Source organism: Cupressus sempervirens, chromosome 2, assembly GCF_028749045.1.
Source record: "Cupressus sempervirens isolate cs-2001-9-10 chromosome 2, ASM2874904v1, whole genome shotgun sequence".
NCBI classification, from domain to species: domain Eukaryota; kingdom Viridiplantae; phylum Streptophyta; class Pinopsida; order Cupressales; family Cupressaceae; genus Cupressus; species Cupressus sempervirens.
In genome coordinates this window covers 23,247,240-23,273,281 of record NC_143119.1, presented here as the reverse complement: position 1 = coordinate 23,273,281, position 26,042 = coordinate 23,247,240, and the positions used below count along the sequence as shown (strand labels likewise).

At 31.8% G+C, this 26,042-nt stretch overlaps 2 protein-coding genes across 2 annotated transcripts; both read left to right on the top strand.

Moving 5' to 3' along the window:
- LOC149570889 (RAN GTPase-activating protein 2-like) lies at nt 1–1,260 on the top strand. The gene has a single exon (XM_089815655.1). It carries the CDS (start codon nt 1–3, stop codon nt 1,258–1,260), a length of 1,260 nt encoding a protein of 419 aa, XP_089671781.1.
- Nucleotides 1,261–11,361: 10,101 nt separating this feature from the next.
- Nucleotides 11,362–12,247, top strand: LOC149570888 (uncharacterized). Its single transcript, XM_089808267.1, has one exon. It carries the CDS (start codon nt 11,653–11,655, stop codon nt 11,983–11,985), a length of 333 nt encoding a protein of 110 aa, XP_089664393.1. The 5' UTR covers nt 11,362–11,652; the 3' UTR covers nt 11,986–12,247.
- The last annotated feature ends 13,795 nt before the right edge of the window (nt 12,248–26,042 follow it).

Genomic DNA, 26,042 nt, shown 5'->3' with positions numbered 1-26,042 from the left:
ATGCCGTATAGAAATGCTGTTTTTGATATATCAACGGAAAATGGGGATGGAGATTTTGTATTTCTTGACGAACGCTCAGCCATAGAGCTCTTCACGCCTTTGGAAGCGCTCAAGGATTCTTGTCTCAGGATACGTTTTTGCAACCATATTTTTGGAGTGGAGGCAGCCCTTGTTGCAAAAAGAGCCCTGTTGAATGTTCATAAAACTTTAAAAGATGTGGAATTTGCACATATCGTCTATGGAAGATCTGAGGATGAGGCACTTGAGGTAATGTCAATATTTTCATCTGCTTTAGAAGGGTGCAGGCTGAGATCCTTGAATCTTGATTTAGGGGATTTGGGAGAGAAGGGCGTCAGAGCTTTTGCACCACTCTTGAAATGTCAGAAAGAGCTGAAAAACCTGGAATTTAAAATGAGCGGCAACATTTCAGTAGAAGCCACTGGAGCCATTTTTGAGCTTCTTCCCTCTTTTGAAAGGATCGACGATTTGTATTTTATTTACGACCGAAAAGGAAACGATTCAGCAGAGACCCTTTTTGAGCTTGTTAAAAAATGCATTGCTCTGGATATCAATTTCTCAGAGAACAACAAATGGGTTGCTCTGGAGGATATCGAGTTCTCACTCAACGACAATCTTGGCATGTGGGATGGTGAGGATGTAGTACTATCTTTCGGGGAAGGCAGCAGTTTAGCAATGTTCGATATAGAATCTAACAGGTGCAGACTTGCTCTGAGACAAGTCATATCTGGATATGTGTGTCTCACAGAAGTTGACATAACGAATATGAGATTTGAGGATGAAAGGGTGATTGCTATTGCCCGCGGCCTCAAGAATGCAGCTCCATATTTAAGAGTTCTTATTGTTGGAGGAAATTGTATCACTCCAAAAGCAGCTCCAGCTTTAGCAGAATGCCTTGCTGCAAAGAACCTGCTGACCATGTTTTCTGCAGAAGACAATAAACTGGAGGATGATGGAGCAGTTGTAATATGCAAAGCCATTTCAGAAGGTCATGAGCAGCTAGAAAAACTCTATTTGAGTGGAAATGGTATGACTGGAATTGGGGCTAAGGCCGCTGCAGAAGCTGTTGCAAACAAGCCCAATTTCAGCTGGCTTGATATTTCTCATAATTGCATTTGTGAAGAAGAAATTGCAACCGTCAAAGATGTGCTGAGAAGCGGTAACAAGTATGAGTATGTACTTTCATATCTTTCTACATATAAAGAGGGTCTCACTGACAGTGACACTGAGTCAGAGGTGTAATTTCAGAAACCATAACTGAGGTATGTTATGAAGACCATTTTGAGTAAATGTACACACATGACGACCATTTTGGATACTCTTAATCCCCAGAAATGTGCTCTATAGTTGTAGGAATCATAGGTAAATCCTACTTAACTTCCCAAAGTTACAAGCTCAACCCTAATCAGAAGTATTCCCAGTTTCACTTATTTAGTTTGTTTCACTCATGTTAAGAAATGTTTCAATTTGATATCTTCTGCAATGACGATGAGTTTGCGAGTAAACAATGAAGAAGACCAAATTTGGCGTCTTTAGTCTATCAATTTGTCAAGAAATCTATCCGATTGTGACATATAGATTAATGTTGGAGAAACTGATGGTTTATAAGTTTTCTTTATGGGTGACATAACAAGGACTTGTTTTCTGTTTGTTTTAAGAAATTAAAAGTAATTATTTAAACTTAGCAGTTATAGCTTTTAAAATTTCTCTATCTGTCTTCAAAGGACAGTTTTTATGTACTCTAATGAGAGGCTCATTCGCAGGCTGATTCGTAATCAATTTTATCAATTTGAGTTTCTAGCAAAATAATAGCTGTTACTTGCCTCAAATTTTGCATTGAATTCTGACATATTCGTTGATGGAAGAATTTGAGGCTGCCATAAGTTCTAAGCAGACAGGCAGCCATTGTGTCCAAATGAATTAAAGTTTTAAAATGATAAACAATAATTCGACTCAACGAATTGATAATGTCATGATCAGAAGGTCTAAATGAAATGTGTCAATATTATGAAAAAAGTTATTTAAGCAAATCAACTGTTAAATTAATTTACTGGACAGTCATGAATAGCTATCAGTTACAAAAGGATACTAATTTTTCATAGAATTGGTGTGTCTGGTTGGTTGGTGCTTACAAATGTAGGGTTTGATGTTTAAGTAGGTTGGTGCTTATGACCGTTGTAAAATATATTAAATTATGATTATTTTTCTTTCATCTTAATTTTTGTTGTTATAACTGATGTTTTAAGTAGGTTGCTGCTTAAAAAATATTAAATTATGATTATTTTTCTTTCATCTTAATTTTTGTTCTTATAACTGATTCATCCAGGGTATAACCATGAGTATTCATTGTTTTCAACTTTTCTTCCCCATCTCCTTGCCATTGATGTCAAAAGGGGAGAAAAATGTATTGCAGTATTACATTTATTTTGCAGGCATTTGGATGTGTTGTTCTACAGATTATATTTGTGAGTGGTGTTTGCAGTGATTATATTTTGCAGGTCAGATCAGCAATGCAGATTATGTTTACAAATGTGTTTCAACTAAGCTTAGTGTTACAAGTGTTTTGATATCAATGACGGGAAGATTTTTAGAGTTTGGCCATTGATGTCAAAACAATTCCCCAACGAACATATTGTCTACCAAATACTTATTTGTTTACAAACATCAAAAAAATCAATAAATTATACTAGTGTTACATTAATGATTGACTTGCGGATCTTTCAAAAGTATCAAAGAAGACCAATTCTGTAATAAGAAGACAAGAATCTCTGCCAGTCATTGGTGCCTGGTCACATTGAAACAAAGGTCTAGACTCTACTTCAAAGAAAAAAATTATAGTTGTAACTTGTGGAATTTTTGATTAAACTAAAATACCTAGTTATATTCTTTATAATCAATGACAATATTCTTGCTTCAATAAATTTATATTCAGTGGCTATGATGAGACAAATGCATTTTTTTTTAGCTATTGGTATGTTAACATATCTTGGTTATATTCAGTGTGCAAAGGTTTTGTTGTGAAAATCGATCAGTGTTTGAGCATGACTGCTATAACCAATTTGTAAGTCAAACGGTGTTTGAAAGTCCTTTGTGTCTTATCAGACATAAAGGGGTTGCAGCCAAAATCTAGAATAAGCTATTATTTACAAGATTAACTTAAAAGATAAGAAAGAAATGTTCCAAACACATATAATTGATAGTATAGAATAATTTAGAACTCCGCTCATTATTCAAAACTCGGTGCCTAAGTCTATATACTTTGAAATTTTAAAATCTTGCATTAAATGTTTCAACTACCACTGATAGTTCTTATCTGCTCAACTAGCACAATCTTTAATAGACATTAACTAATATAGTCAAAATTGCATGTGTTAGTTAACACATCATTGTAGATGTTCCTACATCATACACAATGGGTACGAAAATGTTTCATGGGTATAAAGTTCATGAACCTTCCTACGATGATGGGACCTCAATCTCAAACTTTTCTAATTCTGAAGCATTGACCCAAGAAGCCTCATCAGTTGCACGGTTCCTCCAACAAATTAGATACTCTCAATACTCTTTTCCCTATGTCTTCCTATGTCTTCCTTGTTATGCATGGATCAATAATCTGCTTAATGCCTTTAATTCTTTTCTCTGGCAATTAATGTGCCCATTTTGATGCATCTAGAAAATTAGGAAGTGAACCTTGCTCTTTTATTGACTCACCTTCATAGTACTTGAACAAATTTTCTACATTGAATATTGGTGAGATGTCTACCCCAACTAGAAGTTCAATCTCATAAGCATTTGATGAGAACTTGCATACAACTTTGCATTGGTCATTCTTCTTGTTTTTTAGCTTGTTGTAGGTACTGTGTGGAAACTTTTCTTGTCACAGATGTGCCACAACTAGCTCTCCAACTTAAAATTCTTGTACCCTTCTATGTTTGTTAGCATCTCTCTTGCATTTCATGGCACTCTTTTCTAAAATCCTTTTTACATCCTTGTGCACTTCATGAATGTATGCAGCGAAATCTTCTACTACAACACTCCTAATTAAATTAGCATTATCCCTCAACTCATCAACTACCCTTGGGTGGTATCCATACACCACTTAAATGGACTCTTCCCTATAATTTGGTTAATTGAATTATTATAAGAAAATTCTGCTTATGCCAATATGGAATCCCATTGAGTTGATTTTCCATCCACCAAAAATCTTAAGAGATTACCTAAGCTTTGGTTTACAACCTTTGTATGACCAACACTTTGAGGGTGATATGTTGAACTAAATCCCAACCATGTTCCCATCTTCACCAGAAGTATGCCAAAAAAGTCCAACAAATTTTGTATCCCGAACTGAAATAATAACTTGTGCCAAACCATATAGCCAAACTAACTCCTTGAAGAACAATAAAGCTATATGGTAAGGATCAATACAGTTTCAACATGGTATAAAATGAGCCATTTTTGAAAATATATTTACTACAACAAAAATAGAGTCATTACCTCTTTGTTTCCAAGGTAGCCCAAAAACAAAATCCATGCTAATGAACTCCCATGGCTTATCCAGTATTGGTAGTGGCTAGTATAATCTAGCGTTTGTTTTACTCCTTTGGCATATTGGCATAGCTGAAAATTTACACCATTCTTTTCACATTTGCACTCATCCCTTCCCAAAAGTAACATTCGCTTAGTTGTGCTAATGTCTTGTACACTCCTAAATGTCCACCTAACCCTCCACTATGTTTTTCCTTTATCAAGTTCTCCCTCATTAAACCTCTTGGAATGCATAGCCTCTTTCCTCTGATAGTAAATTTTCTTGTATGAAATGATCCAACCATGGAGTTCTATCAACCTCAACCGAGTTCTTGTATGCTACCCAAGCTTCATATACGATCAAAGCCAACAACACTTACTCTCAGTTTATTTAGCAACAAACATCTTCTATGTAATGCATTTGTAACTTTATTTGATTTTCCACTTTTATGGTTTATAAATTTTCTTTATGAGTGACATAACAAGGGCTTATTTTCTGTGAATTTAAAAAAATTAAAAGTAATTATTTAAACTTAGTAGTTATAGCTTTTAGAATTTCTCCATTTGTCTTCAAAGTACATTTTTTATGTATTCTAATGAGAGACCCACTCACAAGGCACTTCAATTTTAGCAATTTGAGTTTCTAGAAAAATAATAGTTGTTATTTACCTTCAAGTTTTGCTTGGAATTCCAACAAAATTGTTGATGGAAGAATTTGAGGCTACCAACTTGCTTGCAATAAGTTCTATGTAGACTGCCCTTGTGTCCACATGAATTAAAGTTTTAAAATGATAAATAATAAATCAACTAAAGAAATTTATAATGTAATTATCAGAAGGCATAAATGAAATATCTCAAAATTATGAAAAATATTATTTAAATAAATTGGCAGTTAAATTAATTGAATTGGTAATTATGTATGTCCATCAGGACACTAATCTTTCATAGGCTTGGTGTTTCTAGTTGGTTAGTGCTTAAAAATGTAATAGTGTTTTTTAATAAGTTATTGCCTATGAAAATTGTAAAAGAAGATAATTATATAAAATCATTAATGACAGCTTAGTACTTTTGAAATTTGTAAAAGCAGATAATTATATATAAAATCATTAATTTGTCATGATTTTCTTCCATTAGAACTTTCATGTATATATGGCATTCATCTTAAATAGATCACATATGGATCTTGTGATTCAAGTTGAACAAGTTTATATTGGTAAGATTTGTTGTTATACTGTGTTGTTCATTGTTTTTAACTTTTTAACCCCAACAAATGTCAAAAGGGGAGAAAATGTATTGACATCAATGACAGGGGGTGACTATTAGACTTTGGTCGTTGATCTCAACACAATCCAATATTGCCTACCAAATACTTATCCTTTTACAAACATCAGAAAAATTCATGTCATGGCTATGATAAGGATAAAACGGTTTGATAAGGCTGTTATTTTCTTTCTATTGGTTTGATTAAACTTTGGAAATTGACATCTTACTACATAACTTACAAAATGATGAACATTAGGAACTCTGCAGATTATGTTGTATCCAGAGGCATGTGATGAAATACAAACTAATTTTTTCAGGCTATATAGTGAAGGCTGAAATGAAAATCATGGCATCCTATTTAGTGGTGTATAGAAGAGGCAGAACAACTTACATATTCACTAAAAACACGGTTAACAATATGTGTGTGCGAAACGAAAAAGGGTATTTTGAAGATGTTATAGTATTTGTTTGTGTCTGCTAAAAGGTGAGGGGTGAAAGAGATCAATAAAGTGATTGCAGATGTATGTGTGTTGAAGGAGATTTGGAGAAAAATTGTGATTTGGAAAAGTGTACTTCACAGAAGAGTGTAGTCTATAGGTGTTACTCAAAAATTTATAATTTAGCCCCTGTGAAGGATACTGATCAGTTACGCAGTAGAAGATCAGGAGTCTGCAGAGGAATAAACTCCATCTTGTACTGAAATTATTTTTCATTCATTCTGTTATTGATATCACCGAGATACTATAATAACAATGAATACTGCTCTCTTATTTTTCTTAACAAATTTGAATTTAGGAAAGGCTTGTTGAGTAATTAGAAAAAGGGTTCAATTTGAAGTTGAAGTTGTTTACAATTTTGGTGTTGGAAACTATAATTGAATCAATCGTTATGTTGTCATTGATGTCTAATCTATAGGTTAGATAGTTTGCTATCTAATCTAAGTGTCATATAATCTAAGTATCATATCTATTTGATTGATAAAGAGGATTTGAGAAACTGCTCTTAAGAAAAGCATCTAGATGAAAGGTTGAGTTATGAAGAGGAAACTACAAATAGACATTTGATTAATTAGACTTTGACATGATAAATTGATTGTTTAAATCATGTTATGAATGAAGAAGATAATAATGTTCAAGTACATAGGCCTGACCGAGGAACAATGTAAAAGACTAAAAAAATTTGAATTATATACCAAGTAGTGCTAGTGTCAACCGAGCCACACTAAGTACTGAGTGAAAACTATGTTGATCGAGTATTAGTATCAACCTAGTGATAGTATGTGTGTTGAGTAAGAAATTTTGTGGCAACTGAATAACCCAGTGATGTCTGAATGTCAAAACATAGTGTTGGTCGAGGAACAACATTTTAATAGTTTATGAGGAATCATAAATTTCAGCCAACTAAGTTGATTTCTTGGATTATGGAAAGTGTGTTGAAGAAGGATCAATAAGTTGGATCATTTAATATCAGGAAAGGATTAAGTAAACGACCTAAGGATTGGATTCCAAGAGAAGTTTTTAGAAAAAATGGGAAAAATTAAATGGCGATCAAATAAATTGTATTTGATGAATCTAATCATAAACCCTAAGATCTACAGTGGTGTTTATCAAGGGTGAACTTTCTGTATGTACAGGGAGGTTATACGAGTGTGAAGGAGTTCCAGAGAGTTGGAGCAGATGTTAATGTTATTGACTGGTGAATCTAAGTAGAAGGTTGAAATAAGTTGAGAAGAAGAGAATAGTGATTGCTTTAAGAGTTGCCAAGAAAATCAAGGATAGAGATGACAATGAGAGCCTCTTAGTGAATCAACTCATGAACTTAACATAGATGTGTACATGCAAAGTGAGTTGTACTCAATAGATCAAAACCCTCTTGTTACTTTCTAATCATTGTAAGTAGTATTTGAAATCCTTTAATTAAGGTTGTCATAAAAGTCATATTGACCTAATAGTTATATATAAATCCTTTAACAAGGTGACATTCTAATGGAATGTTCTAAAGTCCTCTAACAATGCTACTTTTAACAGGGTGATTAAATCATTTAATAAAGTCACATTTAACAGTGTGTACTATAACCTTTAATAGGGTTGACTCCTAATAGGGCTCACTTCAAAAGAGTGAAAATTAGTGACATGTTGATGCTGGTTTTTCCCAAATTGGGTTTTCACATTAAATCCTAGTGTCAAACTTGTGTAGATGTTATTAAATGGTGTTTTACTTATTAATGTTTATATTTTGCAAGTCTGTTATTTTAGAACAATGGAAAATTAGTTGATATTTCTAATAGTTTACAGTAGAGACCAAGCAATGGAATGATGAGATCTGAAGTTGTTTAAATGTTTGCTTATTCAACTGGTACATTTGGACCTTGGATAATTGATTCAACCCCACCCCCCTCTTAGTTATTATAAATACTCTAATATTTAGTGTGCAAAGATTTTGTTGTGAAAATCTATCATTTTTGGTGTGACCATTATAACCAATTTGTAAGTCAAATGTTTTAAAGTTGGTTCTTGAAAGTATCAGGTTGGTGCTCATATAAAGTTTTTGAAGTTGTTTTGGGTTGATGCTCAAATAAGGTGGTTGTGTTAATGTTCAGATTGTATAAGTTGGTGCTTATGTTATGGAAGAGTTAATGTTCTTAAGAAGGGAGGGGTTTGATTCATGAGGCTAGATTAGGATAGTAGATTTTAGTAGCACTACTCACTTTATTTTTTTTTGTTGGGTTTTCACGTCCTATTCTTGTGCATGTCTCTTGGTCTGATCGTGCTTTTTGTATATCTTTCATTTCATTTTACGATATAATCTAAAATAATTGTATAAGGTTGGAAATTGGATGAAAAGTTTAGGTTATATTTACTAGTTACTAGTAATTGACTTCTTGCCTACCCCCTCATAATGGTAAACCTATGTTCTATAGTTCCATTTTTTACTAGTATACATATGCCTCTTGGTAGGCCACATAAAAAATTGATGGTCTGGTAGACTATTAGAATCAATGTCATCAACAATAAATAGTTGTGAATTTCAAAGTTGGTGAGTCTAAGTACTTAAAGAGATTATTTCATCCGAAAGTTGTGTTCTCAATTCTCTTCATTTTTTAATTTCCAATTTCTGTGTTGAATAGAAAAAATAACAAAATGGATAATTTTCGGTTCCAAAGTTTAAATTCTGAGTTGTATAATAGAAATAATTTTGTAATATAAAATCAATTATTGCATTCTATTGTTTCCCACTGGGTTTTCCCTCTTTCCTCCTTTCTTCATTTGTTTTTATTCTCCTTAGTTAGAATTAAGGGACGGTGTTAATGTTAGTAATTCTAACGATAGGTTGACCTCCTATTTGATCTATATTTTATAGAAGCCCTTCAGTTAAGTGACGGCCCGTTTGGCTACAAGAATAGGAATTGCTATTCTAGAATAGAAAATGGGGCTACATATTCCTCTTCTTTGTTTGGTTCAGTCAATATTTAATGGGGAATTCGTGAACCCAAAAATTTATATTTTTAAAAATAAATAAAGTTGGAATAGGAATACATATTCCAATAACACCTATTTGGGTGGAATTGCAAAACCTCATTTTTGGCCCAAAATTGGAATATGTATTCCGATTTTACTTCATATTCCAATTCCGATTTGGTGCATCCAAATGAAGAATTCAAAATTTTAAGAATTTACATATGCCTATTCCGCTTGTATTCCCATTGCCAAACAAGCCCTAAGAGTATTGACAGTGATTTCAATGGAGATTTCATCAGTGATTACTATGCATGCATCTTGCATGAGCAACTCTGTTTTCTCTATTTTTTAATTCTACAATTATTGTTTCAATTTATAGTTAGATCTATGACAGAAATATTAGAGAAGGGCAAAACAAGTGACATAGGAGAAGATGAGAATCTTGGACTTTCATTGGGCATTGGTGAAAGAGTCCCACAAAGGTACCTATAATATATTAAGATCTCCTATCTTTTACAGAACCCTAGCAAACATGTATGCAAAATGCTAAAGGCAAACAAGACACATGAAATAAATAGTGGGTGAAGAATCCCCATGTATTGCAAGAAGGGGAAAATATCTCTTAGCAAAATGTCACCTATAACATTTTAAACATTTTTTGTAATATTTTCATAGAAAAAGAAGAGGTTATCAAGGAAGAATAGCATTAGTCAATAGAAAAAAAGTAATTTACATTTTTCAAGGATTAATTATGAAATTTCTTTAAGACTAGTTTTAGACACTAGTTTTAGCACCAATGCTTCTGATGGCTATCAAGAACTTTAATCTCCTGCTTTACTGATAGAGACAAATAAAATATGCAAATATTTTATATTTTATATAAAGAAATTTAATTACAAACAATGCATAGTAATTGGCTAAAATTGAAATGTTTAGTGAATAAGGGTAACTTTTTTGTCATGTTTAGCATCAATCACTAACATTAAATGAAGTCCCAAGAATTGTAACACATGTACCAATAACTAATCTCACATATACTAATAGTCCACCATTTTTTAACTTTGTTGGTTAGTCATTCACTCATTTGTGCACCACTATTGGTGGTAAGCAATTTTTTGACCACTTAATATTTGACATCTCTACAAAAAGATCTAGGAATATGCAATACATATTTGAAACTTAGGTAGCTATTGGAAACTTTCCCAAAGTTATGTGGCTACTTATTATAATTCTAGCCTAGAATAAGAACTCAAAAAGTCTTGCATCTTAAGTGAAACACAACACCTTAAAAGATAATTAACATGATAATAAACTTAATTAGTGAAATAGAACAATTTACAAGATAATTAACAAGATAAGTAGCATCTCTAAATCAAACAAAACAATTTCACTACATAATTTTTTATTGGTCATTTAACAAGTACTATTTCTAAAAGTATCATTTTTTCTTATTGATTATATTTTGCAATTTATTTTCATACCAAGGTTGCGTCCCATGGAGGGGGGCTTTCTTACAAATTGTAGCTCTTTAAGCTAGTTGTCCCATGAAATTTAGAATGAAAACCAACTAAGATTTAAATTTATCTTATCTTTATTTTATTGGTGCCACAATTAACAGTTTAAAATAACAAATAGATTGTTTACATGTGGGGCTATTTGTAGCCTCACCCAATTTTGACCTGCTCCTATTCTAAGAAACGATTACAAATAAACCTTAAGCCCCAACAAAAAAAAATCATTGAACCACCTGATCCACAAAATATAGAACCCATTAAAACGTGATGTTTCAAACACTAATTTATTTTTAAAAAGAACATATTTGAAAAATTCATATGACCAATAGTATAGGTAAACTTGTTTCTAAGTTGCTAGGATAAAATTTGAAGTCAAAATCCCAGGCGCGCCAGAAAAACCGTGTGCCAGAAAGCTCTCCCGTTGCGTTACGGACACGTACATTTCATCCTCCGGCCAGGTCACAGATGATCTTTCCATGTGGCAAAGCATTTCCAGAAAACAGAGAAAATTTCAAAAAAGACCAAAACAATAGAAACAAATTTTGTTGGCCAAACTATCAAATCTCAAGGAGTTTTCAGCTGTAAAATGCGACTGTTTCCTGAATTTGACTTTGAATTCCAGATGGCGTGTGTTTCCGAGTGTTGAATCGTTCTAATTAATTCTACGGCCGGCGCACTACAAAATCCTCACGCGCTCCTAGGGTTTCAGTTTCCAAATTCGCAGCGACACGGCATGATAAATATCTTAAAGATCAGTCAAATCTCTCCAATGCTTTATCAAGATCGCTGAATCGAATCGTATTGCAAGCGTTCTCCTGCGAAAAAACTAAAAATAAAAATCTTTTGAGGGTTTATACTTGATATTTGTCGATTCGATGGCCAGAACAACCTGTGCGACGTGTTCTGCGTCGATGAAATGCAGCCTTCACAGGCAGAGCATTCCAAAGCCTTGTGCATCTGCACCTGTACCTCCTGGGGTTCGATCCGAGGACGGATTGATGCGGCCGCAGCTGAGGCGCTCTAACACCGTTTCTCCTTCGGGCGTTGTGCGCAGAAGGCGGAGTGTTGAGAATATTTGCCCTGCAGAAGTTGCGCGCAGGGCTGTTCGTTTGGCGTGCCGTTCGCGAGGGCCTCAGAAAGTTCGGAGAAAGAATTTTGAAAGTAAACCTAGCAGGCTCAGCAGAGTCTCTACCGCTGATGATTGCTGATTATTTTCAGAAAATTTCAGGAACATAAAGCATAGATCTGTGTTGGTTTTGAAAGAATTTCAGAAACGGATCTGTATTTGTGAAGATCTTCATAGAATTTTTTTTTTTTTTTTTTAAATTTTAATCTTCATAGAAATTTGTATTTCCAAAGTTTAGGCGCTAACTTTGATGGTCGTCATTGTCTGTCAAGCCCATTCTTTGTAGCCGTTATTCATAGAGATATTACCTCTTAATGATAAAATCTACATCATTTTTAAAAGCATTTCATTGATTAAATGTATATTTTATCATGAATTTAGCTAACTTTGGATAGCTACTTTTGTGTGGAATGGGTACACCGAAGATATATTGAAGATTAATTATGAAAAAAAAATATAAAGAGGAGAGAACTCTATCTACTTCTATCCATCTCTTTCCATTAGGTCTAGAATTTGATGGTCATATTGGCTGTTTTTCTAGTTTTAAGCTGTATATGACAGCCATAAAATTTCTTGGACCATATGGATTGATTGGTCAATTTTTTATAAAATTGTAAATATTACACTTAAATTTGTTAAATTACCATCAAAATTTATTGTAGTCAATATATGTGCAATATTTTAAAATCATAATATAAACTTGTTTTAGTAATTTAAAATATTAGTATGCATACATAAACTTAAAAACTTTCTTAATTTAAGATATATTACAAATTCATACATATTATAAACTTGTTTTAACAATTTGAAATATTAGTATGCGTATACACACTTGGAAACTTTCTTAATTTGTGATATATTACAATTTCATAATTATTTTTTATAATTTTATTAAACATATCTATTTAGAAACATCACTTTTTTGTAAATATTTCTAATTATTACTTATATTATACTGATTAAATATTTCAATTTAAAAGGACTATTAAATTATTCATAAATTAGTGAAAAATGACAACTAATATTAATCTTAAAATGTAAAATGAAAGGCAATAAATTGACTAAACTGTCATAAAAAAATCTAATGACAGGTAGGGGTGACTGTCAAATTCTAGGCTTGCTTTCCATCATTTCTTAGTTATATATTTGTGTCATTCTATCCATCTCAATCTCTACATATATTTTTGTCATTCCCTCCCTGCTCTCTCATTCACTCCATTACTCATATTCTAATCATCTCACCAACTCTCCTATCTCCCCCCTCTCATATACCTCATCACTTACTTCCTCTCTGATTCACTCCATCTCTACCACTTTGTATATCTATCTCTTTCTATATTTATCTCTCTTGTACTCCTCTCTATATTTCGTTATATCCATATCATTCTTTACTTCTATCTCCCTTTATAAATTTATTATCATTTATTTTATAGATATTGATGTGATCTAGAATGGAAACACTAATATCAAACTCTAAATATAATTTTGGTTCTTTTCTTTTTAATTTTTTTAAAAAATGTTTGTCTTTATTACCTTAAAATTATTAGTTGTGATTAAATAATTTGAACTAAATATTTTTAAATTAAAACATTTGTAACAATTGTTAAATTAATTTTAAAAATTACCCGATTCACAGTAACCTTTCTCTCATTCCAAGTGTTAATTAACCGCATAGAATACATCTCATAATAGCCCTCCATGGCCTCCATAAAGGGATGAAACCCTCCATCTTCAATAGCCATCAAGGCATAGGAATCCTTTCACCACTCATCCTCAATCCTGTTGGGCTTAATTCTAACCATATTGCCTCCCATATCGAAGTCAGACCTAGAATTCTTTGAAATCTATAGCATAATAGCTAGAAGAAAATCTAGACAACTTTGCATCAAGAGCCATTATTGCTTAACTTGAGGAAATGAAAACCCCTTATTAAAATTGTTGGCACAACTAACTAAAAATCCTACAGAATTGTGACATGACTAGTGCACTCAATTATAACTATGTTTTCATTGATGTCAAGGTGAGAAGGTATAGTGATTGGTATCCAACTATGACCGTTGAGGCACATTGAACTTATATGTGTGACTCTAGTTCACAAGGGTGAATAGAGAAAGGTGAAGGACAAGCTTAGCAGAGGTGATGACAAAAGATAACCACTTAGATGGAGTCAGGCTAAGTGAAGTAAGAATGTGAAGAAGGATAATAAGTCTACAAAAAAGATAGGACAATTGGTAGTCATGAAAAAATGATTATCAAGTCAACAAAAGGAAGCATGTAGAAATATACCTATGACTCTATTACATCATGAAGTAGGTAGAAGTGCACTCATCGTTGCACTTAAGGGTGATAAATATTATCACATTAAGGAACAACTGAAATAATTTTAATTTGAAATATTTCTAGCAATGCAATCCATCGAGGTCACAAAACATCGTTGACCTTTGTTTGTACATGCTACATATAGCAAGAGTGACACATGACCTTGTCAAGAGGACAATGTAGGAATAGGCTTGAGAATTCAAATTTTGAATTTGTAGATTAGGGTTTTAAAGTAGAATGAGAAAAGTCTATAAAAGAGAATGATGCCTCAAGTGATAACCTTAGATTGTAGATTGATTAGAAAGAGAGCTAAGCAAGCCAAGATACATGTAATATCAAAGTGAGGAGTGATAGTGATAATTCATGAATTGCATGAAGAAGCTAGTGTATTGAGGAGAAGCCAGTGAGCCGAAACAACATAATTTTGAACACATGCAAGAGTGAGCAGTGCCAAGCACATAATCAATCATGTTTGAAGTTGTAGATCGAAAGAAGAGGGAAGAGAATAGTTGCAAATAACCTCGAGTAGTAAATGGATCTATATTCAAGAAAGTGTGGGTGAAACCACAAAAATGGGTTCCACTTTAGTGGAACGAACAAAATTGGAGAAGTTGACAAAATTTCAGAATTCTACCCACGATACGTTCCCATGAACTTTACATATATGTTCGTGCGAACATATGTTGCACGAATGTTTGCGCGAACATATTGGTGCCCATAATGGTGTGTTCACGCAAACATGTGTGCAACATATGTTCATGCGAACACGTAAAGCACAAATTTTCGACGACTAAAAATGTCATTTAAACTTTTTAAACCTCATTTTTACGGCGAGCACTATGCAGTTAGAGGGTTGGAGCGAACACACGATTTGTACGGCTTCTCTACCATCATCCTGTCACTTTCACTCTGATTCTCATCTTCAAGTATGTCAAAATATTATTAATTTAATGTTTTAAACATTTTTAAAGTATTTTTTAATGTTATTAATGTAGATTTTAATGGTTTTAAAGCATACTTGAATGTTATTTACGTTTTTAATGGTTTTAAAGCATATTTGAATGTTATTTACATTTTTAATGGTTTTGAAAGCATATTTAAATGTTAATTTAATATTTTTATTGTTTATTTATATTAATTTAGAAAACAAAAAAATATTATATAGAAAACATTAGAAAATAATTTTAGAAAACATTAGAAAAATAAATAGAAAATTTATAATATAAAATATAGTAAAAACATTAAAAAATTTATAAAAAAACATTAGAAAACAAATTTAGAAAAAACATTACAAAATTTATAAAACAAATTTAGGAAAAACATTACAAAAACATTAGAGAATTTATAATTTAATATAAAATTTAGAGAACAAAGTTAGAAAAAAATTTTAAAAATTAGGAAATTTATAAAAAAAACAAAAATATTAGAAAATTTAGAAAAACACATTACAAAAACATTAGAAATTTTAGAAAAAATATTACAAAAACATTAGAAAATTTAACATTTAATATAAAGTTTAGAAAATAAATTTAGAAAAAACATTAAAAAATAATTAGAAAATTTAGAAAAAATATTCAAGAAAATTAGAAAATTTAGAAAAAAAATTACAAAAACATTACAAAATTTAGAAAACAAATTTGGAAAAAACATTAAAGAAAATTAGAAAATTTAGAAAAAATACTAAAAATCTATTTTAAAAAACTATAGAATTTTATTTTTTTAAATTAAAAAAATATTAGAAAATAAATTTAGGAAAACACAAGAAAAAACATTAGACAAACATTAGAAAATTTATAATTTAATATAAAATTTAGGAAACAATTTTTTTAAAAAAATACAAAAACATTAGAAAATTTAAAATTTAATATAAATTTAGAAAACAAATTTTTAAAAAGCATTAGAAAATTTATAATTTAATATAAATTTTAGAAAACAAATTTAGAAAAAAAATTACAAAAACGTTAGAAAATTTATCATAATATAAATTTTAGAAAACAAATTTAAAAAAATATTTGAAAAAAACATTAGAAAATTTATAATAATATAAAATTTAGAAAAACATTAGAAAAATAATTTTAAAAATATTTTAAAAAAGATCATTACAAAAACATTACAAAATTTATAATAATATAAATTTTAGAAAACAAATTTTTAAAAAAATTAGAATATATAATGTTAAATGTAGACATGTATGTTTTCGATATTAATGTTTATGTATATATGTCAAATTCACCTTAATGTCTTAATCTTAGAAGTTTAATTAAATGACATATCTTAAGGGTCAACCTAAATTGTACATGCAACAATATAGATTAGAATGTATAATTTTTTATTGTGAACATAGATGTACATGTATATTTGTTCATGGTTAAAAGTAGATGTATGTACATGTTTTTAATAAATTCACATATATATATATATATATATATATATATATATATATATATATATATATATATATATATATATATATATATATATATATATATATATATATATATATATATATGTTAACTATTGATCTTAATTTGTCTTTTAACTAAGTGTACAATTAACTATATTCAATGACACATGTCTTAACCTAGGAGATCCTAAATTATGTATGTATAAGAACATAGATTAAAATGTATATTTTATTTCATAAATGTACATGTAAATATGTTCACGTGTTAGATATAGACGTGCATACATGTATGTGTTCAATATTCATGTTTAAATGTCTAATTATTTTTAATGTCTTAATAATCTAAGTATATAATTAACTATATAGTTTTCAATGACATATAACTTAGAATATGTATGACGTAAAGAATACATGTTATAACATTTAATTAATAAAAGTTTTAATTATAATCTAACATAACTTGATTATAATATATACAAACATAAAGAATGTGTACCTCATATATATTAGAACATGTAAAGATCTTATATATAACTTAAATTTTAACTCTTAAACCTTAATGCTAAACAATAGGACCCTAAATACTAAACATGGTCATAAGATCCTAACGACAAAAACATAAATTTCATAAATTATAACCCCTGATCTTAGATGCTTAACCATAACTCTCCTAAATTTCAATTTGAACTGTAGACCTAAATGATAAACCCCAACATTAAATCTAGTATTTAATCATAATACTTGATCCTAACTTTAATTATAAATATTAAAACTGCGTGTTAAAACCATAATCCAAAATCTAATCCCTAATACAAATCCTAACCCTCTAACCATACTGAACTAACAATGATGTAAACCCATTTAACCTCTAGATCTAACCCTTTAATAATAATCATTTAAACCATAAATGTTAAACCATGACCCTAAATACTAACCCCTTATCTTTGTACACTAAGATCCTAAAATGTTAGATTTAAATGCTAAATTGTAATTCTAAAAGAATACTTAAACATTTTAATGTCTTAATCTAAGTATATGATTAACTATATAATATAATTCAATGACATGTCTTAAGGGGAGATCCTAAATTATACATATACAACAATGTAGATTAATTTGCATATCTACTTAGTACATGAATATATAACATACGTGTACATCCAAACCCAAACCCTATCCATTATCAAAACCCTAACCTAACTAAACCCTAACCCTATCCATTATCAAAACCCTAACCCTAACCATTATCCAAAGCCTAACCAAGTAACCTTCAATCTTAAAATTTAATTTCTAAACCCACTTGATTATGAATGATAATAAATATCCCTAAATCATAATCTTGAACCAAATCATAAACTTGACATGCTAAGTTCCCTTATCCTAAATTCTTAACCATGGACCTTAATATTAACCCCTAAATTTAATGCTAAATAATAATATGTAAGTACGTATAAACCCTAACAATGTCATAAGGTCTTAAATCTTACTCTAAAGTTGAGCCTAATTATAACCTTTACACTAAAAACCTATTTCAAAACCTAATTGAGGCCTAACTTACATAAAATTAAAACAAGCTGACCCTAATCCTAAATTGTTAAAAATTACATTTGAGATACATGCACATACATTTAAACACATGTATGTTACATGAAGTATGACCCTTGTTTTACATGAACTTGAAACCTAAACCTTGAAACATTATCCTTTAAGAGTAATGATATACTATTTTCACTTGTTTGTAAACAACACACATTAAAACACACACACACACACACACACACACACACACACACACACACACACACACACACACACACACACACACACACACACACACAAATAATAATAATAATACATTGTGTTATTTCTATTTAACTTGGAAAATATAGAAAATCTAGCTAATTAATTATTAAAACACATTTCTAATTAATAATAAGTAAATATATTATTGAATTTTCAAGTATTATATATGATTGAAAGTTGTTTATTTTGAATATTAGGGTTTAGAATTTAGGGACCTCATTGTTTAACATTTATGATTTATGATTTATGATTAGGGTTGGATAGGTTACATCCTTAAATCCTAAATTATAAGCCCTTATACTAAACTAAAAGTTTGTATAAAGATTAGGGTTTAGTATTTAGGGTCATGGTTTAACAAGTTTATGGTTTATGATCTTATGATTAGGGTTAGATCTAGGTTTAATGGGTTTACATCATTGTTAGAAGTATGGTTTAAAGAGGGTTAGGGTATGGGTTTATATTATTGTTAGTTCACTATGATTAGAGGGTTAGGATTTGTATTAAGGATAAGATTTTGGATTATGGTTTTAACACATAGTTTTAATATTTATAATTAAAGTTAGGATAAAATATTATGATTAAATGCTACATTTAATGTTGGGGTTTATCATTTAGGTGCACGATTCAAATTGAAATTTAGGAGTTATGGTTGAGCATCTAAGATTAAGGGTTATAATTTATGAGATTTAGGATTTTGCAGCTAGGATAATATCACTAGGTTTACTATTTAGGACTATTGTTTAGCATTAAGGTTTACGAGTTAAAATTGAAGTTATATATATATAAGATCTTTACATGTTCAAATATATGATGTACATTCTTTATGTTTGTATAAATTATAATCAAGTTATGTTAAAGATTATAATTAACTTTTATTAATTAAATGTTGTAAGATGTATTCTAAGTTAGGTCATACACGTGTTCTCAGTTATATGTTCTTATATATGTACATGTGTATGTTATATTCTTACGTATATGCAAATTAATCTAAGTCCATGTGTTACAAATTATCTAGGTCCATGATGTATGATGTATGTTCAATTACATACATGTGTATAATTTTTAATTTTAAAAATAAAAAATTGTGTTTAGTAGACAGTTTAGCAAGCTTCATACATTTCTACAAATATGGCTTCACATGATCAATTTGATGCGGCTCCTAGTGTGGCACCTGATGTAGTTCCTACTATGGCTCCTGCTACGACACAGGTTGATGTGGTTCCTATTGCAGCGCCTGATGCAGTTCTTGATCTGGCTCCTCATGCAGCTCATTGTGTTGCTTGTGGTGGGGCTTGTGATGTAGCTCATGGTGTACCTCAATGTAGGGATCGTCGTGGAACTCATGTTTCAGCTCCTGGTGTGGCTCCAGGTGGTGTAGGTCCTGCCATGGCTCCTGATGCAGCTCCTGTTCCAGGTCAGGCTGCACCTATAGCTCCTACTGAAGGTTTTGCTACACCACCTCCATGCATTGATATTGATGCTCTATTTTCATTTTTAGAGTAGGAGATTGCTAGATTACATCACTCTATATCGACCTCTGATGATGGTCTTTATAGAGACATATGTACTACAATATGTAGGAGTTTACAAGATTTGACAGCTAGGTTTAGAGCTCACCATTCATTTACTCCTGCCATATTAGCTTCCCTATCTAGGGAGCTTAGGGTTGAGGTATTAGGAGATGCATCTTTTGATGACGTCAAGAGGGTAGCCTCCAAAAATGCCATCAAGAGAGAGCTCTTTCTAGCATATGAGGGTACACAGGGTAAGGTGAGAGGTTACAGAGTCACACGATGCAGAGACCCTATTATTGCTAGCATGATCTATCCACAATTTTTAGTAGCACATGGTCATTATCCTAATAATGATCATATACCCCTTTATTTTGCATAGTAATTGTATGTTGAGTTCCATATAGGGCTCAATGTCAACTACTTGGATATTCTTGATTATTGTGAACATGGGCATGGTCGGATCATAGATCGTGACCAGTTATATATACATGTACTCATGACTGAATGTAAGGAACGTGTCTTTTCTATCCTCTTGCAACCATGCATGTTTTTTTCTATTAACACCTGAAAGATCATTAAATTGAAAATATAAACAAATTAAATTTAAACTTCAATGAATTCAAAAATAAAACATAACAATAATTTTTTATAAATTAATTGTATAAAAATTAAACAGATGTACACATGTCCATACCTATTATCTCCCATAAGACTTTATATGGTGCATGTCGACTTGTCGTTGATGATGTCCTGACCTCATCTAATGAAAAATGAGGCTTACACCATTCAACAACATCATGTGCATCATTTACATGAACTCCCTAATAATTCATTTGATACTTTCGCAAAGCACATTTGATGCAAGCTCCAGCACCATCATGTTCACCTTTTCCATGGCCACTCTTAAAGAAATTCCATATGTGTTTTATATTCTCATTGCAATGATATCTACACAATGCATAAAATGCTCTAGATGATTTAAATTGTGCGGTGCACCCATCATACCAAACATAATGTTTATCAAAATTTATGTTTCTTTCTTTCAAATAAGAAAAAAACATATTGAAGGAATGTTCTACAAACTGAATGTCATGTTCTTTATCATCACATATATAAAAATGATATTCCTTTATAATTACTCGTGCTTGAACTATACTCTGAACACCATCCAAATCTAATTGTGCATTTCTATAAAAAACATGTACCATAATAGTAACCTACTTATTAAAGTAATAATCTGATTGAATCTCTTTCTAATGAACAAATGAATAGTTCTCCACAAAATCAACAACTGATACAATTGTTCTAAGTGGAAAATTATCTGTCAGAGTTTGAAACTGTTGTGCTTGCCACTTTGCAAAAAATGTGTGATGAATATAAGGTTGAATCAATTTCTTAAATCTTTCCATAAATGTTAGAATAGACAACTCCTCTTCAACATATTCCAACCTTTTTGTTTCTTTCCCCAACTTTGTTTCATTCTTGACATACTTGTAACTTTTGCAATTCAATATTTTTGTTAAATCAATATTTTCAATTTTCAAAGGAAATAGAGCTGATTCACCACATGTTTCACATAATCCTTTGATGCAATTTATTTTACCAGCTGGATCATCTATGTTGTCACACAAAATGGATGATATAAAATCACTTCTCCTACTAGGAGGAGTAGCATGGAAACCATATGTGTCTTCTACAAACTTTCAAAATACCTGATAGTGAAGATCAAACTCAATATGATGGTGACAACAACAAGTTTCAAACACTTTGTTTGACCTCACAAAGTATGGCTTCAATTTTTCAAACAATGTTTGCCCAACTTTTACATTAGGATGTTCACTACAAAATGACACATATAACTCATGTTGTGTTGTGTCCAACCAATGTTTTGTATGATGTTCATATTGACCAGGTGCAATCCTATTCCTGATAACATCTCTACTATTTGATAAAGGATGAGTGTTATCAATCCAAAATGATATGACTATTTTTTTAATAACTCTTCAATCCTATCAGAATGAGGTGCTCTACACATGATTGCCCAATTGCCCTCCATAGTACTATCATCCATAATTAATCTTCTCTTAACATATTCTCTCATTATTTTCCTACTAAAACCCATTTCAGACGAAATTAAAGATATTTGTCTATTTTGGGTCATATTCTTACTTACAATAGACATAAACATCACTTTTCTTGCCACAGACTTATCTTTAGTTCGAGAGTGTTTTCCTATGTTTCTCAAACCTTGTTTAACATTTTCAATCAGATCAATTTGCATGTTACAAAATTTTCTCTTTTTTGATGTTGTGTGTGTCTACACCTAACAATTTCAATGCCTCTTGTAACTTATTTTGTGTAAGAAAAAGTGAAAGCAATTGAGCTTGTTCAAGTGTTTTAGTGTTATCAAATTGAGTCATAATTTCTCTTATCTTCTTATTCATTGACCTTTTCTTAGATAAACTTAATGATTTAACACTAGCTACAAGTTTTCTCAATTTATCCACATCCATACCAATTCCTACACTTGATCCCAACCCTTCTCTAAACTTTGTTACTAGAATTTCTACAGGGATCGATCTTGAGCCTTCTCCAACATCCATTGTTGGAGATTCTATAGGGAAAGATTCTGATCCTTCTCTAACTTCTGTTATTTGAACCTCTGTAGGGAGTGATCTTGAGCCTTCTTCAACATTCATTGTTTGAGATTCCGTAGGGAGTATTCTTGAGCTCTCTCTCATATGCACTACTTCTACTTCTGTTGAGCCTTCTTCAACATTTCTTTCACCTTGTTTAATTCGATGATAACGTTTTGTAGTCTTTTGAATATTTCTTTGTTCTACTTCATCACATCTTTTCCTTGCATATTTTTTTTCCTTCCTTTCTTGTTACCCATTATAAATTCAAAAATATAAAAAATTATCCCTTGCCTCAAGATAAATTTTGTGCAATAACCAGATAAAAAAGTCACTATACGAATTTTTTTGTTGCTGTTAGTACTTTTAAATTGTTTGACAGAAATCAATAGAATGTAGTCATCTGCAACAAGGCATAAATATTCTTCATTATATGACTAAAATTGTGAGTCACATTCTTTACAAGTGGCAAAGCACCAAATCCTTCTTAAGCCATCATTAAATCACAAACAAATAACATGGTATGAATACTAGAATTTTTCTCCTAAAAAATAAATTACTTTTCATTTTATGGAAAAATATCAGTCTATTTTTTCAAGAATAAATTGCTGCATAAAAGACAATGGCATCGGCTATCCAGCCACAAATTTTGTTCAGGCTGGATGCTGCCTCATGCCATGGACATGCCATGCCTGCCATGCCTATCGCCCCCATTCCATGGCCAAAGTGTTAGATATTTTTTGCCATTCATACCAGTCAAATCGTCAAATCCTTCCTGAACCTCGAACTTAATGTTACTTGTCATGGGCAAATAGTTAGTATTTTATTAGTTTAAAGAGGTAAGTGACATAATTGGTATTGGTATTGTCTTTTATTTTTTTCTTTCTTATAAAATATATTATTTTTTTGTCTCTTAAATTTTTTCATTCTTATTGTAGGACTAGAAAAATGGGTTAAATGCATAACATACTATATGAGAAATCACAAAACTCAATCAACATACATTAGCACCCACTAGTCTACCATGGAAGCCAAACTAATAAAAAGAAGCAAACACAAGGTTAGAAATCCCCTCTTTCATTTGTAGCTCCCATGTCCTTCTTTCTTCTCCAAATGATGTAGCTCCAAAGTTGCCTATAGTGCTTACAAAATTGAAGAAAAAGTCTATGATAATGATGATGCTATGAGAATACTTGAAGTGTGATTTTAGTGTGAGAGCGAGAATGCAAAATGCAAGAATGAGGGACTCAAGAATTAGGACCTTCAAGAACCAAAAATTAGAGGAAGAATGCTCATTTTATAATTGGCATGGATCTGGATCACCAGGGATTGTGACCTCTACATTGTTATAGGAAAATTTTAAGCATTGGTGATACATAGAAGGAACTTCTTTCATAGCATGGATCCATGGGCGGCCTAGTATCATGTTGCAGTTCATTTCTATATCTAGGACCTGGAGTAAAGTGTTCTCAGTAGCCGGACCAACTCTGATAGGTAAGATGATGACCCCCATAGAGAAGCATTCACCATCATCATAGGCTTTAATTGTGATCCTTCGAGAGGGGTCCACATCAATTTTAGAATAACCCAAACCTTTGACTAGTTTAAGTGTAAAAATATTCAGCCCTGCTCCTCCATCTATTAAGACACGTTTGACTTTAACATTGTGGATAAAGACTTCAAGGTGAAGGGGATCATTGTGGTTTTGTCTATCTTTAGGAATATCCCAAGGGGAAAAGATGATATGCTGTGACGCATATAGGTTCCCCACCATGGATTGGAACTAGGCAACATCAATGTTATCTGGGACTACTGACTATTTAAGGGCTTGATCCAAGATCTTTTGATGTTGGGGAGATGCACGCAGTAGGTCCAAGATGGATATTTGCGCAGGGGTCTTGTCACGCTATTCAACAAGGCTATAATCAGATGAAGTAGGACTTTTGATTTTGAGTTCATACATTAAGTCAGGGACCAAGTTTTTAATGCACAGATTAACTTGTTGTTCTTTAGGAATGTTGAGTGAGCATTGATTGATTAAGCTTCTCCAAAGTAGTAAGAATGTGATAAATGGTTCTCTCATCTTCTATTTGGTTGAGCACAAATTAGAGAGTGTCACCTCATTTGTAATGTTGAAGGCAAAGTGGGAGATGAATTTGTCTGCCAATTCTGACCAAGATTTGATAGTACCAAGAAGCTTGGAGTACCATTCAAGTGCATGCCCACCCAAAGAATGAGGAAAAAGTCTCATGAGGTAGGTGGACTCATCACTAAGTTCAGTACAAGAGGCACAAAATTCTTGGATGTGATCAATAGGGCTGCCTTTTCCTCAATATTTTTCAAATCTTGGAGCCTCAAAGTGTTTTGGGAATGGAGGCATGTATAGACTTTTATCAAATGGATTGGGACATAGGTCCCTTTCTATATATAGAGTTTATTTCTTCTAGTCTCCCAATACCTCAACTTGTTTGGAAAGTTGTTTGAATTGTTGTAATAGTTCTTCATTAGGGTTTTTCATGATAGTCTTCCCTTCAAGTCTTTTGTGTCTATGAGTAGATTGTTTGCTGTGACGAGAGCTATGTTTACTCAGTTTTGACATTTTTGTATCTGATGAGTCTGGTGATGTGTCACTTGGTGGTGGAGGTATGTTGGTACCTTGAAGACAAAAAAATTGTTGTTGTGATACTTGATGTGGTACTTGTGTTGGTATTTGATGTGTTACTTGTTGTGGTATCGACTGCAATTGTTGTACTGTGTGTTGTTGTTGTGTCATGTGTGGCGGTTGTTGTCAGGATACCTCTGTTGGTTGTATGTGAGACCATGCATGTGATTGTTTTTGTAGAGATATCTGCTGAGGTTTTTGGGGCACGTGTTGTTGTTGCAACAAGTGTTGTTGATATGCAATTTGTTGCTCAAGGCATCTTTGGTATTCCAACTATTTTTTGAGTTCCTCCTATTGTTTAGCAAACATGGCTTGTTGTTGTTGGAATTGTTGTTGAAATTTTTGTTGATATATTGCATGTAAGTTGAGCATCTAGAGGTATAAGGGCAATCCTGTGTCACCCAAAAAAAAAAGTACTTAGACTTAGTTTTTGTTTCATGTGTTTTCATTTTTGGATACCTATTTGGGTCAAATAAAGGTTCCAACTCTCACAGTTCCACTATCAATGTTCTAGGATAGAGTATTTGAACACCTTGGGATACATGTAAATGCCGAAAAAATAAGAGTATGTAATTGATCCATCATTTTGGTGAACTAGGAGGTGTAAATTGGTCAGATGAATGTAATTGTAATTTAGAGCATCCCAAAAAAAGAATCAGTTCAAAAGGCCCCATGGTTTGAAAGTTATCGCAATTTTTTCAAGTTTTGGAGACCTCCTAAGAATGCTTCAAAGTTAGGTTAGGGGCATTAAATGACCTTGAAAAGAGCCAAAAAATGGGGGATGAGCGAAGCTTATCCATA

Bases quoted from the DNA above. Each gene is read 5' to 3' on its own strand.
- LOC149570889 (XM_089815655.1), top strand. From the start codon at position 1: ATGCCGTATAGAAATGCTGTTTTTGATATATCAACGGAAAATGGGGAT.
- LOC149570888 (XM_089808267.1), top strand. From the start codon at position 11,653: ATGGCCAGAACAACCTGTGCGACGTGTTCTGCGTCGATGAAATGCAGC.